At 35.8% G+C, this 18,691-nt stretch overlaps 2 protein-coding genes across 28 annotated transcripts in view; one reads left to right on the top strand and one right to left on the bottom strand.

Annotated features, from left to right (window-relative positions):
• Window positions 1-18,691, top strand: part of LOC127004501 (uncharacterized) — a 110,588-nt gene that overhangs the window by 24,753 nt on the left and 67,144 nt on the right. The gene's annotated exons all lie outside the window — the stretch shown is intronic.
• Window positions 1-18,691, bottom strand: part of LOC127004412 (trichohyalin-like) — a 72,318-nt gene that overhangs the window by 22,597 nt on the left and 31,030 nt on the right. For 20 of the 26 annotated variants that reach the window (XM_050872257.1, XM_050872266.1, XM_050872272.1 and 17 more), the window contains 6 exons: window positions 17,521-17,568; window positions 14,580-14,627; window positions 9,406-11,403; window positions 8,512-8,559; window positions 5,145-5,297; window positions 3,223-3,258 (listed from right to left, as the gene is read on the bottom strand). In XM_050872257.1, coding sequence (XP_050728214.1) covers window positions 3,223-3,258; window positions 5,145-5,297; window positions 8,512-8,559; window positions 9,406-11,403; window positions 14,580-14,627; window positions 17,521-17,568 — 2,331 coding nt within the window. The remainder of the gene's footprint in view (window positions 1-3,222; window positions 3,259-5,144; window positions 5,298-8,511; window positions 8,560-9,405; window positions 11,404-14,579; window positions 14,628-17,520; window positions 17,569-18,691) is intronic. The other 6 variants (XM_050872167.1, XM_050872177.1, XM_050872197.1 and 3 more) reach the window with 2 other exon arrangements.

The raw sequence follows: 18,691 nt of genomic DNA, 5'->3' as shown, positions 1-18,691 counted from the left end.
AAGTTGGAATGAAGTAAGATATAACACTATGCTGGAAGATACAATACAGGCACTAACGGATGAAATAAAAAATAATGGAAAAAAGGAAAAACTACACTAAGGCAGATTATGTTGAACTCAAGACTTTCTTCGGTGGAGTAGACGTATTGGACTGATATGAAGAGGAGTACTAATATTCAAGAGAAATATGACTTTTTATGAATATTTACAACAGAGAAATAGAGATATATGTTCCATACTACATGGTAAAAACTAAAGGAGAGAAAACATGGTTTGGATGGAGGTGTGAAACATCAAGAAGAAATAGAAATAAGGCATGGAGAAATTTAAAGAAAAGACCAAATATAAACAACAGGGACAAATATTAAAAAAAGCAAGAAATGAATATGTGAAAATAAGGAGAGAGGAGGAAGCTAAATTTGAAAGAAGAATAGTTTTTAAATGTAAAGAAGAACCAAAAATGTTTTATACATTCGTAAACAGGAAGTTAAACAGAAATGAAGGAGTGGAAAGGCTAAAAGAAAATAATTTGTTCTTCAAAAAGGACAAAGAAATTGCAGAAATATTAAATAAGAATTTTCACAGAGTGGTTATGAAAGAAACCGACTTTGACTGGGGTCTCAAAAATTGCAATGAAGGGAAACTAAATCATGTAAAGGTTGAGAAAAGGGAACTGATACAGCTGATGAAAACCTAAGATGAAAGGAAAGCTATGGGACACTGCAAAAAGACCTGGATAGAGTGTATAGATGGAGCCAATTATGGGAGATGGAATTAATGCAAACAAATGTCATGTTATGGAAATGGAGAAAAGTAAAAAAAGACCAAGGAAAACATAGGATGGGAGAAGAAAACTTAAAGATGGTACATGAAGAAAAAGATTTGGGAATAACGATGCAAGACACACTATCCCCAGAAAAGCACATAAACAAGCTATTTGGAGAAACTTATAGGATGATGCAAAATATAAGGGTATCATTCCATTATATGAACAAAGAAATGATGAAGAAAATAATAACAACATTGATAAGACTAAAACTTGAATATGCTGCAGTTGTATGGTCGCCTCCCTAAAAAGGATATCAGAAAGTTGGAAAGGATACAGAAAATTTCAACTAAAATAGTCCCAGAACTCTCGAATATGACGTATGAAGACAGATTGAAGGAGATGGACTTGACGACACTGGAACAAAGAAGGGAGAGAGGAGATCTGATCACACTGTAAAAGTTGGTAAAAAAGTTTGATGAGGTGGATAGAGATGATCTCTTCTCAACTGCGAGAACACAGGGGCTGAGAGGACATGGAAAGAAACTTAATAAAGGAACCTGTTTGAGTGACTTGAAAATATATAGTTTTCCACATAGAAGAACATGGAACAGCTTGCAGGAAGAGGTGGTGGAGGCGAGCAGTGTCCAACAAATGAAGGAAAGGCTGGATGAATGTAGATATGGAGATGGGACTATTAGAGCTTAGCTCAGGCCTGGTAGACTACAAATAGGTAAATACACACACACACACACACACACACACACACACACACACACACACACACACACACACACACAGTCAAAATAGATAAAGAGGAGATAAAAAACTATTGGGGGGAATTGGAAGAAGGGAAGGCCATGGGACCGGATGGAGTTTCAGGTTTTATACTTAAAGAGTGCAGAAATGAGTTAGTTGGCCCGATATATGACATCATTAGGTGCTCAATAAAAACTGGCACAGTGCCTAGGGAGTGGAAGAGGGCAGAAGTGGTACCTATATACAAAAGTGGAAAAAAGGAAGAACCCCTAAATTACAGACCAGTGTCTCTGACCAGCGTAGTATGTAAAATATGTGAGAAATTAATAAAAGAACAATGGATGAGATTTCAAGAAGAACATAATTTAATCACAAACAATCAATATGGGTTTAGGAAAGGCTGCTCATGTGTGACAAACTTGCTGAGCTTTTACTCAAGAGTGACGGACAAATTACAGGAAAGAGACGGATGGGTGGATTGCATTTACCTAGACTTAATGAAGGCATTTGACAAAGTTCCACATTCAAGACTGCTGTGGAAACTAGAAAATAGAGGAGGATTGAGAGGGAAAATAAAGTGCTGGATGGAAAGCTACTTAAGAGGAAGAGAGATGAGAACCGTGGTTAAGGACACTAGATCGGAATGGAGAGCGGTGGAAAGTGGAGTGCCCCAGGGGTCGGTTTTAGCACCAGTACTCTTCCTAGTCTATATTAATGATATGTCAGAGGGAATAAACAGCTACATGAGCCTGTATGCGGATGATGCTAAACTGCAAAGACATATAAGAAACAGTGAAGACTGCAAGGAGCTGCAAGAAGACCTAAACAAGATTTGGAAATGGAGTCAGAAATGGGAGATGAAATTCAACGTGAAGAAATGTCATGTTATGGAAATGGGAAAAAGTGTAGAAAGACCAAAATGGACATATAAAATGGGAGATGGTGAAATATTAAAGAAAGTAAATGAAGAGAGAGACTTGGGAGTAATAATGCAAGATTATATGCAACCAGGAAGTCATATAAATCGGATCTTCGGTGATACATATAACATGGTGAGAAATATAGGTATAGCATTCCACTACATGGACAAAGAAATGATGAAAAAATTAATAACTACTATGATCAGACCTAAACTAGAATATGCAAAAACAGTGTGGTCTCCACATATGAAGAAACACATAAAAAAACTAGAAAGAATACAGAGGATGGCAACAAAAATGGTTCCAGAACTGGAGGGACTGACATATGAAGAGAGACTAAAGGAAATGGACTTGCCAACACTAGAACAATGAAGAGAAAGAGGAGACCTAATACAAATATATAGGCTATTGAGTAAAATGGAAGAAGTAGATAACGAGAAATTGCTACTAAGAGAGGAACCTTCCAGCAGGAATACTAGAGGACATAGTAAAAAGTTGAGGAAGGGAAGATGCTCAAGAGACATGAAGAAATATAGCTTCCCACAAAGAAATATAGAGGTTTGGAACAGACTAAGTGAAGAAATAGTATCGGCGAAGAATGTGCAAAGTTTCAAGGAAAAGTTGGATAATTATAGATACGGAGACGGGACCACACGAGCGTAAGCCCAGGCCCTGTAAAATTACAACTAGGTAAATACAACTAGGTGAATACGCCCCCCCTCCCCCCCTCTCTCTCTCTCTCTCTCTCTCTCTCTCTCATAGTAACTGTTTACTTACAGAGTTGTTGGCTTGATGGGCTGGTTGTGGTGGTTCCTGCAAAAGTAAATACAAGATTACAAAAGTAAACATTATTTTGTTTTAGTCTAGTACAAGAATAGTATAAGAATTTCAACCAGGGGTACTGTCCTTGATGTATTAAATAAGTATTTAAAATAGGTTTTGCTGATTAATGAAAATGCATATACAAGAATGGATAGGAGTATATTAAAAATAATACCATATTTCCATCGCTCATTAGACACTAACCATTATAAAGAAGATAGATGGTCCCCCCCCCTCAACAACTAATCCTGAGTGCCATCAATGACTCATGTTGTGACTCAAAGCAGTTGATCAATCAAGCAATCAATAGTGGCATGCGCCAAAAGGCACGTTACCATGCCCACTCTGTGACACCAACCCCAGGGGGCCCTCTGAGCAAAACTCCATGCAAGCCCCCTTCCAAAGTTCCAATCCTTACTACCTCATGACAGGAATCAATAATTTTTTATGAGTTTTGTTGGCATCCCTTTGACCTCCTCCACTCGAGATTGTTTCATATGGAGACAACCCATTAAGCAGGGTTGACTTCTGGGTAGCATGTTACATGCCCATATAGCCAGAGTTGGTGTTCACAGACTATGCCAGCAATAGCCCTCAATTCAATCTCACTGAGTTATCACCAGTTTGACACAAAGTCATTCCGGCAATATCCCTTGATTCTGCATAGACTCTTATCACCAAAGGCATGTTTGCCTCTACAAGTAACTATATAGCTGTATCATAGCCATAAAGTAAGACAGGGAGCACAAGTGAATTGAACATCCCAGTCTTTACAGGAAGGGGTTGGAGATCCCTCCCCAACCAAACCAGATCAGAGTGGACTGACTGCTAAACATGGGCAGGAACATAGAACCCCTGAGAGGATAAATCCCCTGGCCATCCAATAAGCAGTTGACACTTTGTTGCAGTTCAAACAAATATTGTTCATTATCATCAGCAGATTGCCAATGACTATCACATAAGACCATAGTAGTATCCATTCTTTCCTACTGTGCAAGGAGTTTATCTCAAGAACATTATCAACCAGATGCCTAGAAATACTTAAATAGCCAGTAGAAAGGGTTGATCAAAATGATGCAGAAGTGACTATCTCCTGACAATAAGCACCATACCACCTCAATGATCTGACTGCCAGTATGCAAATTTAGATTTCCTAAATGGTAACTTTTACAAGACAAAGCTTATTTGTGAATAAATTCACTCCCATTTTGTCTTTCTTTATCTTATGGCAGCTACCATTCAAAAAATCGAAATTTGAAAAAGATAAATCTCTTGTATTGCCACAAATTCTAGTCAAGAGCTTCATCATGAGTGTCCCTATACCCAAAATAAGTAGATTTATGAGCAGCTAACAGTTAACTGGTTTATAAACAATTAATTACTTTAAAATAACAACTTAGCTGTAAGATGCATATTTAATAACAATTACAGACACTAACAGCATGTGTAATTGTTAAGATATATACTGACAAATTAGTTAACACTAACGTCCTGTATAATCGTAAACATTAATAACCATTTAAAAGCATATTTGTAGTTTTCTAAAAGCTGTATAGGTGTAAAACCAGAAACCAGACAATCAAATTCTGGCAAGGTGTTAGCTTACTTTTCTTATATTTAGTGTGCATTCAGCTAAGTTTGTAATGCATTTACAAAACTGGAATTTACAGCTCGCATCTGTGTCAATTTAGATATTTGCCATAAATATCTGCAAAAGATTTTAGCTCAGCATTTATTGTAGCATTAGAGAAATATAGAAGCCATAAAAAAATAATGCAACTGAAAACATAATAAAGATTGGGTGAATGAAATAGCAGACTAATCAAACTACAGAGTCTTTGATGAAACTTGTTAATGGCTTCTTGTTCTTCACTCACAGTCTTCTTGACTTTATTATCTACTTTTGGTTCCTCCTCCTCCTCCTCCTCCTCATCCTCATCCTCCTCTTCAGATTCTTCTTCTGATGTTTCATCTTCATCTGTTTCCTCTTCTGATTCTTCAGACTCTGAGTCTGAATTAGATTCTTCTCTCTGAAGTATCAGGTTGGAAGTAGTGAGTACTTTTTTTATGGAACTGACTAACTCATATTCTTGACATGTAAATATGTTTGTATGTATGTATGTATGTATGAATGTATGTATGTATGTTTGCATGCATGTATGTCTGCTTGCATGTATGTATGTATGCATGTATATATATATATATATATATATATATATATATATATATATATATATATATATATATATATATATATATATATATATATATATATATATATATATATATATATATATATATGTGTGTGTGTGTGTGTATGTTTGTTTGTATGTGTATGTATGTGTGTACGTATGTATTTATGTATGTATGTATGTGTGTGTATGTATGTATGTATGTATGTATGTATATATACAAATCTGATTATCCATATTTCTATATGTGCAGCTATTTATCTATTTACTTATATATCTATTTATTTAAAATAAGAAAAACTTGTATGACATCATTAATGGTTATTACTTAGTGATCTGAAAGTATGTTATTTAGCTAATACAACAGTACTGTAAATAGGCATGGAATAGTGTGTAAATATATTGTTAAATTGCACACAAATTCTCCCCTATGTAGGGTTCAGGGAATTAAAGCTGTGGGCACATCTAAAGGAACCCATTCTATAAGATAAAGATTCTTTGAATATTCTCATCAAACTATACAGTTCTAAATAATGAAATTACATCTGGAGGACAAATGATGAAATTAAGATGTAGTCATTAACTGATTTTCCGTTTTGTCAGGGAATTCTTTTATGAAGCTCTCTTAACATTAAAATAACTATTATTTGACAAAAAAATACATTTCATATCTTGGTTCCATGAGCCAACATTTTTCTAAATGTCATGATACATCTGTGCTATGGTGCACCTTAATGATACCTACATAATTCAAAACCAGCAAAACAAATTAATGGTTGTTATTCAGTACTCCTAGTCTGAAAGGATCTTTCTTTTTTGGTCTTCTGTCATTATCATTATATTGATTTTAATAATTATTATCATCACCACTCACTTGCACACTCTCATAGGGTGGGGTGCTGTGTCTTGATAATAGTATATATGGTTGGGAATGGGAAAACTGCCTAGTAAATAGGGTCACTCCTTACTCTAGCACACCAGTGAAGTACTGATGCCACAAACTAAAATAAACCCTGAGCCTGACCATACTATGTCCTCCTAACACAGAGGAGTTATGGTGTAAAAAAATCACTCCTGGTTGATACCCATCTTGCAATAAAAAAATAAAAATAAAAAGGAAATCCCTATGGATATATATTATAGCAAATGGTTTTTGCATTTGTTGTTACAGTCTCTGAGTATTGGACAGATGTATGGATTACCTATTTGCAAAAGATTTTCCTCACAAGCATGAATGACACTTTATATTAAGGGTGCCATGTACCACATTATTCATATAATATTCATATAGTATTGACAATAACAATATCTTGAGCATCAACTTTTTTAAATATATCTTAAACTATACAACTTAAAAAAAAAACTTTTTTTCATATAATAGCAATTAATTTAGAATCTGACATACCAGAAAATAACATCTATTTTAGAAACATACATAACTGGTTTTATTTCAGAGCTCACATGTGAGATCCACATACTATCTGAAACCATTCAGAGATTAGAAACATAAGTATTTATATATGCAACCATGCTGAAAATTGTAAAATGTTAAATTTAAAAATTAACTTTAAAAATTTGTTTGTCCATAGAATAATTATTGTGCCAAGCCTCATTTAGTCTGGGCCATGCTAAACAACACAGTCTTCTTAGCTCTTCATCCATCTATGCAGGTTGGCTGATAAATAGTTATCTGAGGCAGCCTGGAGAAAGCAACCTGTAGAAACTCATACATTACAGCTAATCCCACCTGTTATGCTATTTTTTTATTTTTTATTTTTTATTTGTTGTGAAAAATGCTCTCAAAGTCCATTTAACCCCTTGCATCCGATGACGCAGTATAATGCTTTTTTATTGTACTCTAAATCCGATATCCAGTGGCGATACTCTAGTCATTTTCATTTTTCAGTGTGTGTTTTTTTCTCTCTCGGTATAGTACTACTATGGATGCGGACGGAAACGGTTGGGTGATTGACAGTTAAATCACAATGATCACACTGATGTAAATGGTTTAAATTCTTGGCCATCCGTGCAAATAGTCTGTTCATCTCAAGTCTACTTCAAATGAATTCATATTAAAATTGGTTTTTAACATTGTCACAATCGAATACTCATTTATCCAGGCACTCGGTCTCTTCAAAATCATTGACCTCCCTCCTGCTCCTCATATTCCTCCTTCCCATTAACTCACCCAGCTGCTGGTCTGTCAGTCATCTCAAGTCTGTTTCTACTTTCATGCACCCTAGCTTCTTACAAAGGAATCATTTTGATAATATGTCATGTGACTAAACCATCTTTACTCATTGAGCTTCATCCTTCCACATTCTCTGTATTTAACACCTTTTGCTTCCAGAAAAAAAGAGATCATACCATACATTTTTTAGATTGGGGTAAAACTCTTAGACTAGAAAGAAAATTATCATCAAAACTATATTTTCTTTCAACTTTATATGCACATATCAGATTTGGACTGCTTTTAGATAAGTATTGTGTATTCTAAATTATGAAGTATAAACAAAATTGTATTATATAAACTCAAGTCTGGCAAACCAATTCGGGCAAGTTGTGATTTGAATGGAAGTTTTAAAGACTCCCTAGAATGAGGAATATCTTTTTATTTGAGGAAAATGTGTGCTGTTGATCCAAGGAACAGTGAGATTTATCAGGAGGTAAAGGCAATTTCTTTGATAATGACTAAACTACATGTCTTTTGTTAATCTATACTAAATTTAACTTTTAATGATCTCATTTACCACAGAGTGGTTGTGCTTTCACCAGAAGTTTCACCTCTTTTGACGTGCAAGGATATACTGAGATTTGTCATGTCAGTCACCACAAATAAAGGATAATAATAATAATAAATAATAATAATAATAAATAATAATAATAATAATAATAATAGTAATGATAATATTAAGAAGAAATGGCAACAGCAGTCTAGTAGTTGTCATCATTAATAAACTTACCTTAAAACATTGCCAGTTTAAAAAAATAATAATGATAATTAACATACTGATACTTGAAATAATCAAGATTAGATGTTGATGATACTCACTCTGTCGGTTTCATCCTCTTCATCTGAGAACCCTATTGAGCTATTTACCTGCAATGGCAGAGATTAAATCATTAGTTAATTTCATGCCTTAATGAATTTCTTGCTGCTTCCTGTTGACAGCCTCATAATCATCTACCTTTGTCTTCAAGAGACACGATCCTTTGATTGATAATCTTCAAGTATATACATTTGCAATGCATGCCATCTGAAACCTATGAATTTTACAAAGAAGCTCAAAATTAATTGGATCAGAGCATTAATTGTTTTCTTGAAGTAACATTTCATGGCAGAATATGCTGAAAAATGTTCTATGTAAAACCTGTTGATGAGGATAGATTTTGGTGCTTGCACAACCAGTCAGTGTTTTACATATTTAGTCATGAAAGAGCATTACTGGATGCAGCATAGCATAGCAAAAGTGTATATTTAACTCATGCATAAAAAGTTTTATAGCAAGGAACTGAATGATTATGAAATATCAGACTTTTTCCAAGTATACATGTATATTAAAAGCATTGTAGAAATAAAAAATGCTCACCCAAATATATTTTCTCAACAAAAATAGCATCCTGAATAAAATGCTTTGTGCATGAGTCAAGTACCATATTCTTTTATAGTGTAAGTGCATAATTAGTTTCTAGCATTGGACTGTTTGGTCTCAAACAGTTTACAAATGTGAAAAAGTATTTCATGTTTTACTTCAGACGCAGTTGTTAATATATACATCTTTACAAATGAAAAAAAGGTATATTCACAAGCTTGTAAATAGAAACTGTGCTTGAGAGCTATTAAGAATAAATATCCTGGTCACATCAGCAAGCCATTGGTCAGGTCCACACACAAGGAGAGTTATGAAGCAGCATTAGAGGCAGAGAACCTTCTGGTGGTACATACACGGCTGACGCGGCGTGGGATTGGTTCAACTTTCCGCAATTTAACTTCCTCTAGAAAGTTTTTGGTTTCTGGTTTAGGTTTCTCAGTATTTGTTTTAGCCTTCTTCAATTGGATGTCTCGGAATAATGAACCTGGAGGCTTTTTGACCTCTTCATTATTTGTGCTGTTACTATCTTTGGGTTTATCTTGCTCTTTATGATCAGTCTGATGTAATATTGCCGTTGACTTGTTGATGGAGTCCTTTCTTGTTTCAGCTGAGGGTTTCCTTTGCTGATCTCCAATTTTCTGCACCTCCTTTTCTTCTGGAATATTCTTTTTCCCAAGGGCAGTTTGTAAAGGCTTTGTTGGTTTGCTCTCTACTTCTTTTATTTCCTTTTCAGTTTCTGGTTTGTTCTCATTGACAACATTCCTTGTGCCTGACTCATTTTCTGATCTGTTAGGCTTCAGGGTTATACTTTGCCTTCTCTCCTTTTGATCATTTTCATTTTGTATTTTTGACTCCCATTTATTTCTAAGACTTGATAATTTGTTCTTGTCATTTGTATAATCCAAATCATCTTCATTTTGTGGAGCAACAGGATCTTTATTTAATCCTGCTGTATTTGACTGTTTTCTTGGTCTCAGCTGAACACCAAACACACTGGCCCTGTCCTGCAGGGCTTCCGGCTGCTCCTTGCCAGCCTCTTGTACTTTATCAGGCTCTTGTTTACTTGTTTTCCTCAGTATTTGCTCATTTTCTTGTCTACTGTCCTTCTTCTGTACTTCTGGCTCCTGACTACTTATTTTCCTTAGGGTTTGTCCAGTCTCTTGTCTACTGTTCTTTTTCAGTACTCCTTCAGGTTCTTGAGTACTTGTTTTCTTAAGCATTGGCTCGTTTTCTTGTCTACTGTTCTTTTTAAGCACTCCCTCTGGCTCTTGACTACTTGTTTTCCTTAGTATTTGCCCAGCTTCTTGCCTACTATTCTTTTTAAGCGCTCCTTCAGGCTCCTGATTGCTGGTTTTTCTTAGCATCCTGTCAGATTCTGGGTTACTTGTCTTTCTGAGCATTTCCCCAGTTTCTTGACCACTCATTTTTTTCAGTGGCCTTTCAGGCTCTGGATTACTAGTCTTTCTCAACATTCCTTCTGGTTCTGGCTGACTTCTTTTTCTTAATATCACATCATGTTTGCTCTCATTTGTGTTTTTTGGTATTTCTTTCGACTCTTGTGCTTTAGAATTTCGTGAAACCCCTTCATTTAAATCTCTCTTTGGGCTTTGCTGATCATTCAATCCAAACTTTTCATTCTTTTCCCATCTTTCATTTCTTTGCCGTTGGTTCACCCTCTCATTTTTTTCTCTTTCATCTTGCCTTTGTGCTACTTCTCTGTTTCTGCCTTTTTCATGGTCCTTTTTGGTTTGCTCTTCCATTTTAGCTCTTTCTTCTTGGAGCCGTTGCAACTCTTCCCTTTCTCGTTCATGTTTTTTACGTAGATCTTCTACTGGATTTCTGTTTATTGGCTCTTTTTTCACATTTCTCTCCCTCACTTTCTCTTGTTCCTTCTTTTGAAGCTCTTCTCTCATTTCTCTTTCAATCTGTTCCTTTCTCCTAAGCTCATCTCTTCTGTTTCTCAGCTCTTCCCTTTTCTCCCTCTCTTGTTTTAAACGCTCCTCATCTCTGCTATTTTCCCTCTGAAACCTATTTCTTCTGTCTGTTGGGTCCACCCTAGGGTTTTTAATGAGGTCTGCTTCTTCTCTGCTGAACCTTTTTGGAGGTGGATATGTATTCTGATTTTCTTGACTCTTCCTACCATTATTATCTGTAGAATTTATGTCATTTTGATGGTCAATTTGTAATTTAAGTGTTCTTGCTCTCTTTGGCTGCACTGCCTCTTGATTTTCTTCCTGGCTTTTCTTATTTTGGTTGAACCTAGATACCCGCTCATCTGGGAAGGTGAGCGTGGGGTCAGGCTTTCCTTTTCTGAGCACTGAAGCAGACATTTCTGATGGAGGACCCTGTTGCTGTTACAGGAAGGGGGTGGAGCAAGGGAAAAAGGTGATGACAAAAATCAAGACAAGTTTAGGCTACATATGCAATTTCATTCTTCCTAAAACCTTAAACCTTCATTTGTATGCTGTTATTCGGAGAGAGAGAGAGAGAGAGAGAGAGAGAGAGAGAGAGAGAGAGAGAGAGAGAGAGAGAGAGAGAGAGAGAGATTAGTAACACTTACTATACTAATAGTCTAAATCAGGACAACATAACCAATAATAAAATCCAAATGCCTTGTGTTACCTACCTCCTCGGCTCTTTACATAGTTAATTCCTCAACACTGTGCTGTCTCTGGTAAACCTACTAAAAACTCTGATATCAGGATCAATTGATCTTTAGTTTATGCAGATGACTACATGGTGAAAATAATAATGAATTTGCTAAAAAATAATAATAAACAATTTCTATGAAGAATCATTTTATATATATATATATATATATATATATATATATATATATATATATATATATATATATATATATATATATATATATATATGAAGGGTTGCACATCCTGATGATGTAAAGTGCCATTTTTAGGGTATAGTCATTTACTGCATGTAACACTCTTTTGGCCCTCCTATTAATGTGTGAAGTTGGATGTTACATCACTGGAAATAGTACTGGAAATCCTGTAACTTTGAACTTTAGCGCTTCACACCATGTGGTCACCAAACTTTGAGTGAGCTTTGCTGCAGAATTTAGTTTTTGCACTTTACATCGTTTAAATGTGCAGCCCCTCATATATATCTATACTATAGTCTGTTTCAATGAGATATTACAAGCAAACACGCCTCCTCTTTTTCCTCTTGATTTTGGTTAGTTATGTGGCAGCCAATCACCGCGCACAACCATCAGTTTGTTTTTGTCGACTCCTGCCGTCATGACACTGCACAATGTTCTTTGTTTTTTAATAATATCTGGAACACTGCGAGGCTTACCTGTGTTTTCTTAGCAGCATTACCATCCTTGAGTCATTATCTATAACATTTATTCTATAACACAAGATGACAAATTATTTTTTCTTGCAGATATCATGTGATGAATGAAGATATTTTTTTATACATTAAAATCAAGTTTATATTTCTATCTATGTATATTCAAGTTAACAGTTAATTTATGGCTATTTTTTTTGTCTCATCATAATCCTTGACACTTTGGGCACTACATTCAATGGTAAAATTGCATTAGATTAATATTTCATGGCGAGGCAGTTTGAGCGCAGAGTGAGCTTCCTTGGCCAACCAAACTTAACTTTTCCAGCATGGTGATTGGCTGCCACTTGGCCAGTCAAAATTTAAGAGCATGAGGGTGTGTGGCCACATGTAATACCCTGATGAAACAGATTATAGATATCTACATTCTCTCTCTCTCTCTCTCTCTCTCTCTCTCTCTCTCTCTCTCTCTCTCTCTGAGAGTGGGCGCCGGTCACTAGTGGCGTCCCTCAGGGCTCCGTTCTTGGCCCAGTGCTCTTCATTATTTACATTAACGATGTGGATGTTGGACTCAATAATCGCATTAGTAAATTTGCAGACGAAGACAGGGAAAGCCTCCAAGAGGATTTGCCCAAAATTTCAGCTTGGTCGGATAAATGGGAGATGCCCTTTAACGTAAACAAGTGCCAGGTCCTTCAAGTTGGAACAAGGAATAAGAAGCTCGATTATGAAATGCGCGGCTTCAAACTCAAAAGCGTTCAGTGCGTTAAGGACCTGGGGGTCAAAATCGCGTCAAACCTCGAATTCTCACAGCATGCATCGATGCAGCAAATAAAGCAAACAGAATGTTGGGCTTCATTAAAAGAAACTTTTTATTCAAGAATAAAGATGTAATACTTCCACTCTACAATAGTTTAGTCAGACCCCACTTGGAATATGCAGTACAGTTTTGGTCTCCCCACCATGCAAAGGACATTGCTAAATTAGAAGGTGTTCAGTGTCGGGCAACAAGAATGATCCCTTCCTTGCTCAACAAATCTTACAAAGAAAGGCTTTCCACCCTTAACACGTTCTCTCTTGAGAAACGTCGCCTCCGAGGAAACCTGATCAAATGTTTTAAAATACTTAATGGTTTCACGAATGTAGACAGATCAACATTGTTTATGATCGATGACACTTTACGTACGAGGAACAATGCCGTAAAACTCAAATGTAGACAAGTAAATTCAGACTGCACCAAATTTTTCTTCACCAACGTTGTAGTGTGAAAATGGAATAAGCTCCCACCGTCAGTGGTCCAGTGAAACATGACTGACTCCTTCAAAAACAAGCTCGACTGTCACTTCCTTCAACTTAATATTAACTAGAGTTGAAATGCAACGTTTTGGAGCCATCTGATTAATGTAGAATCACTTAGGTTTAAGGACAGACCACCTAGTCTGGACCATGCAGTCTGTGTGGTCTGATTTTCTATGTAAATCTCTCTCTCTCTCTCTCTCTCTCTCTCTCTCTCTCTCTCTCTCTCTCTCTCTCTCTCTCTCTCTCTCTCTCTCTCTCTCTCTCTCTCTCTCTCTCTCACATTATATATATATATATATATATATATATATATATATATATATATATATATATATATATATATATATATATATATATATATATATATATATATATATATATATATATATATATATATATATATATATATATATATAGATTGTACAATTTTGGATAACTCATAGTTATGTACTGATAATTAAATTTGTTGTAACAGTATGGTGTAATTCATAAGTTTTACCAATGACATGTTGCTTGTATGTGTCTGTTAAGTGTGTCGTTTGAAACCTTTTCAAAGACTAATACTTTATTGTTTGTTACATCTAAATTATATAGAAAAAATAATTAGAATAAGTAATCTAAGTCAGCAAAAAGTCTAAAAAAATCAGTTATATTACTTTTCAAATGCATAATCTAGGTATGCCTGCAGCCCTCAACTACAGTAATTGGGAATGACAAGGCACAGTCATTCTCTACAATGTCACTAAGGGTGCATGTTGTGTGGTCAATGGCCAGGAAAGGCCAAGACCGTGGAAAATTGCAGACATAAGGCAACTTAAAACAAATAGCTAGAATAGTCAGCAGAAAGGTGCACAAGATCACATCTTAGTGACAACTACATATCTAGAAAACAAAGATCAAAGAACAGACTTACTTGTTGCTGCTGTTTCCTGTCTGTAGTTGGTTGAGCTGGAGTCCAAGTCTGAAGGATTAAACATTTACAGCTAAACCACTGTACTTTATATTGAAAAAAATCTGTGACAACCTAAAAAAATAATTTATGAATATGCAACACAGCCAGTAATCTACATGTTATACTTAAAATTCAAATAATATTGGACAGCATTTTTTATTACAAAATCCTGAACTAAAATGACAAAAAAAGAAGTGGTTAGTGTCACTGAACACAATGGCTGAAATGCAATAGCACTTTTTTTTCTAGTAGTGACAGGAAGTTCAAATCACAACTTTGTCCACTACATATCCTAAGGGAATTGCCCACCTATAATGCTGATGAAAAAAAATAATAATTTACTTGCCACCATCACCATAATCATCTTCTATTTAATGACAGATTTTCCCATAATCTCTAATGAGGTTAAACAGTCAATGATACGATGTTGTTGTTCATCTTTGTATCTGGAGGGGAGGGGGGTGGTGCCTTGGATACCCTTCCTGACAGGCATCTCCAGTTTTCAGCGGAGAGCCGAGGTAGACTGTCTACCATGGCTAACGAGCCCCACCTGCCCTGGTTCGTAGTGAGAGCTGTCCCTCTCCTGTGTGAATTGCCTACCATGGCTATGAGCCCCACCTGCCTGGGTTGGATTGGTAAAGTGGCAGGATGTATCCACCTGTCAGTGGGCCATGCACCCAACACTTTTTGGGCTCCAGCCTGCTCCAAGATCCTCCAGAGATTTAGCCAGGAACTGCAAAGTGCCAGTTACCAAGGGTATCATAAGGAGGCACTCTAAAGGTCTTGACAAGGAAGAACCTGTGTACCGGCGGGAAGGATTTACGCATTCTGCCTTCTTTTCACTGGAGCTATCTCGTGGCAGTAGCTGAGAGCAAGAGACGGCAAGCAATCTCCTACTCATTATAGCATTAGATGATGCATTCCTTGTCCTGCTGTGTCTTTCTAAAACATATTGGTTTTCTGTTGCAAAAGTTTTAACATAATATGGAAACACCTTCACCTCTAAAGTCAATCATATCTAGTAATTTTGAGTGCCCTGCTTTCATATTTTAACACAGTATTCCATATTCTGTATTCATCATTATGATAATACACACCTTTTATGCTGTCTTCCAATTTTATCTGTTTTTCAGTGACAGACATGTTATTCATTGTAATTACAAACTGGGAACTTGTGGTGTGTGTGTGTGTGTGTGTGTGATGTATTCCAATTACCTAAGTGTTCTGCCAGGTTGTGCTTTTTGGTGTAATGTTAAAAAGATCCTAAGTGTTTTGTCAAGATAGCTGAGACCAGAGGCTTGGTGCCACCATCACATCAGCTGAAGATGACATTCTTCCTCATACAAGGACCATACATACATGGACCAGGACATTAGGACAAGGACCAGGACTGACCTTCTCCAGTGATGCCTGAAGGGTCAGACTTAAAACCTAAATGAGAGAAAACACCACAAGATGTGTAAGAAGTGCAGTAAGAACAAGTTTGCTGGTTTGCAAAGAATTTGCTGCGGGAGTTAAGTTACTGCACTTGACAATAATTTTGGGTTCATGGCTACCTTAGGGTTGCCACCTTGAGATCAGAAAAAACGGAACATCTCACTCTCCAGTACGGAACGAATCTGTATTTTTAGGAACGGGTGGCAACCCTAAAATTTCTGTAGCTTGCCCTGCTGTGACAGTCGTTGCCTGCTGCTTGTGGAGGTAGGAGGAAGGGGGGTCGCGTACTGTACATGTATTTCAGGCCGACCCTTGACAAATATAATTTTACAGCCTGTTTTTTAGATTAACTGAAAAAGGCCATCACTACAGCTTTAAAAGGCTGAATTTTATCTCCTTGCCCATTCAGACAGACAAATACGGAACAAATGGCGTTCCGTATTGGTTCAAAACAGAACGCACCATTTCATTCTCTAATACAGAACGATTCCGTATTTTAAGGGACAGGTGGTCATCCTAGGCTGCCTCCCTCTCAGGTCACTTGTATTTTGAAATTTGGTCCTGTCAGTGTCAGCAGGGATGCTTCAAGAACTCACCTGGACACCATAACTTACAGAGAAAAGTGAAAAAATATAGTAGCCAATACATGCCATCCTGGTATGTATTAACTGAACTTCAAACATGGTGACAATGAGGAAGGTGGCACCTTCTGGTAACCTCTCTCATGTAAGAGTGAAAAATATCCTACTCCACAGGAGGTGCTTGAAACAAGTCAAATTACAGGTGACTTCCCACAGTTAAGGGGTTAGGAGACACACACTACTTTTTTTATTTCTATCTTCTTTTTTGCCCTTGAGCTCTTTCCATGGCTGTAAAAAAAATAAAGCCCATTTCTGAGAAACTTAAGATATTCTCTTGTAAAAAAATCTCCATCAGCTTTTACTGATCCTATTTTTTGTCATCCATAGATTGCTAAATGATCGAAAAACTAAAACTAGGTTTGGATTTCGTTTCAATCAATTGTTCAAGTTGGTGATTATTATAAGTATAAAAGAAATGGATATAATTTTTTTCTAGGCAACATGAATATGCAAAAATTGGCCTGTTTTCCTTTGCATTATGATTAGATTATATATCTGATATATAAACAAAGCTGAATTAAAATCAGGACAAAATTTATTTAAAAATTTACTTATTTTTCAATTTTTCCTAAAAACTGTTGGACTGATCTGAATGAAAATTTTACGGACAAGTCACCATACGATTTCCATTAACATGAAAATTTCAGGACAGTCAATCCATAAATTCTTATTTTGGTTGGCAATTCCCTTATAATCTACGTTTTTATAGACAGATTTCTAGGAATCCCCTACATCCAAAGTTCAACCTATATAAATTGTGGCTCAGGTAAATTTGTAACTTTCTTGAAAATGAAGCACTACAGTAATAATTACAGAGGACTTACTAAAGTTGATTTATGTTGAGGCTGTTGTGACGGTGCAGGAGTTTCATTCTGTAAAATTCAGACTATTTCAGAGTGAACCTTCATTCATTTGACCTGACTTTTATTAAGTCATGGTTGAGACTTTGGAGCAACCCTTCCAATTATAGTAATTTCTTCTGGTATTTACTAATGAGGAGATGCAAATACACAACAGACATTAGCTGATGAAGCAGAACTTTAACACTGTTACTGTTCTTCAAATTCACTCCAAAGAATATTCATATTGTATATAGAATATATATCATGCTATAGGGACCAAACATCAAAATTTCATGTGTCCTTAGTATGATGATTATGACACTGATACTGATAACATGTATCCAAATACTGTCTGCATTACTGTATCCCAGCAAATGTGAGACCTCTAAAAGTTGCTTAGACCATATCCATGTTCTTTGGCTCAACTGCTAGAGGTATTGTTTGAGATTTGCACTATTGAAGGTTTAATTCTCAGCACCAATGTAAGAATTTTTGAGTCAAATAATCATATGATTGAGTGGTTAGAATTAATAAGATACTTAATAAAATTACTTGAAGCCATAGCTATTGATTTCTTGGAGGCAGATACACATGTAGTGAGCGAGCAGAGCCTTCAACTGAATACAATATCTTTGAAATCAGTTAATAAAAAAAGTAAATTGAATGTTAGATATTTCAAAACACTGTAGCTTGACATGTTTGTTAAGTGAAAAGCCATGTTAAAAGATTTTTTATACTACATCTTAGTGTAGATAAAAGTATCCAAACTGTAAAGATAATGATTTCTTAATCAATTAAAAAACAAAAATGTAAGGAACAAAATATTTAACAATGATATTAAATTAAAATTGTTAATTAGTTTGGCATGAACAGTAAGAGTTACTAAAATACAAATATATGAATGTATATTCCCTACAGAATATTACAGTATACTTACATCAGCAGCTGATTACAGGAATGGTATGCATGATGTGTAGACTTTTTTTTTTTTCAAAAGCAGAATGGTATGGGTGTGATCAAGATTTTTGTACAATGCAAGTGACCTGTTATTTATAAAGAATCCCTGAAATAGACTAGCTTCTAACAAAAAAAAAGGATTTGTATAATTTAGGCTGACTTAACCAACGATAGATAAATGTAACTGAGCCGAATA

The sequence above is a fragment of the Eriocheir sinensis genome, chromosome 3, assembly GCF_024679095.1.
Source record: "Eriocheir sinensis breed Jianghai 21 chromosome 3, ASM2467909v1, whole genome shotgun sequence".
NCBI lineage: Eukaryota > Metazoa > Arthropoda > Malacostraca > Decapoda > Varunidae > Eriocheir > Eriocheir sinensis.
Note: the sequence above shows the minus strand (reverse complement) of the source record. Positions and strands in the feature narration are given on the sequence as shown.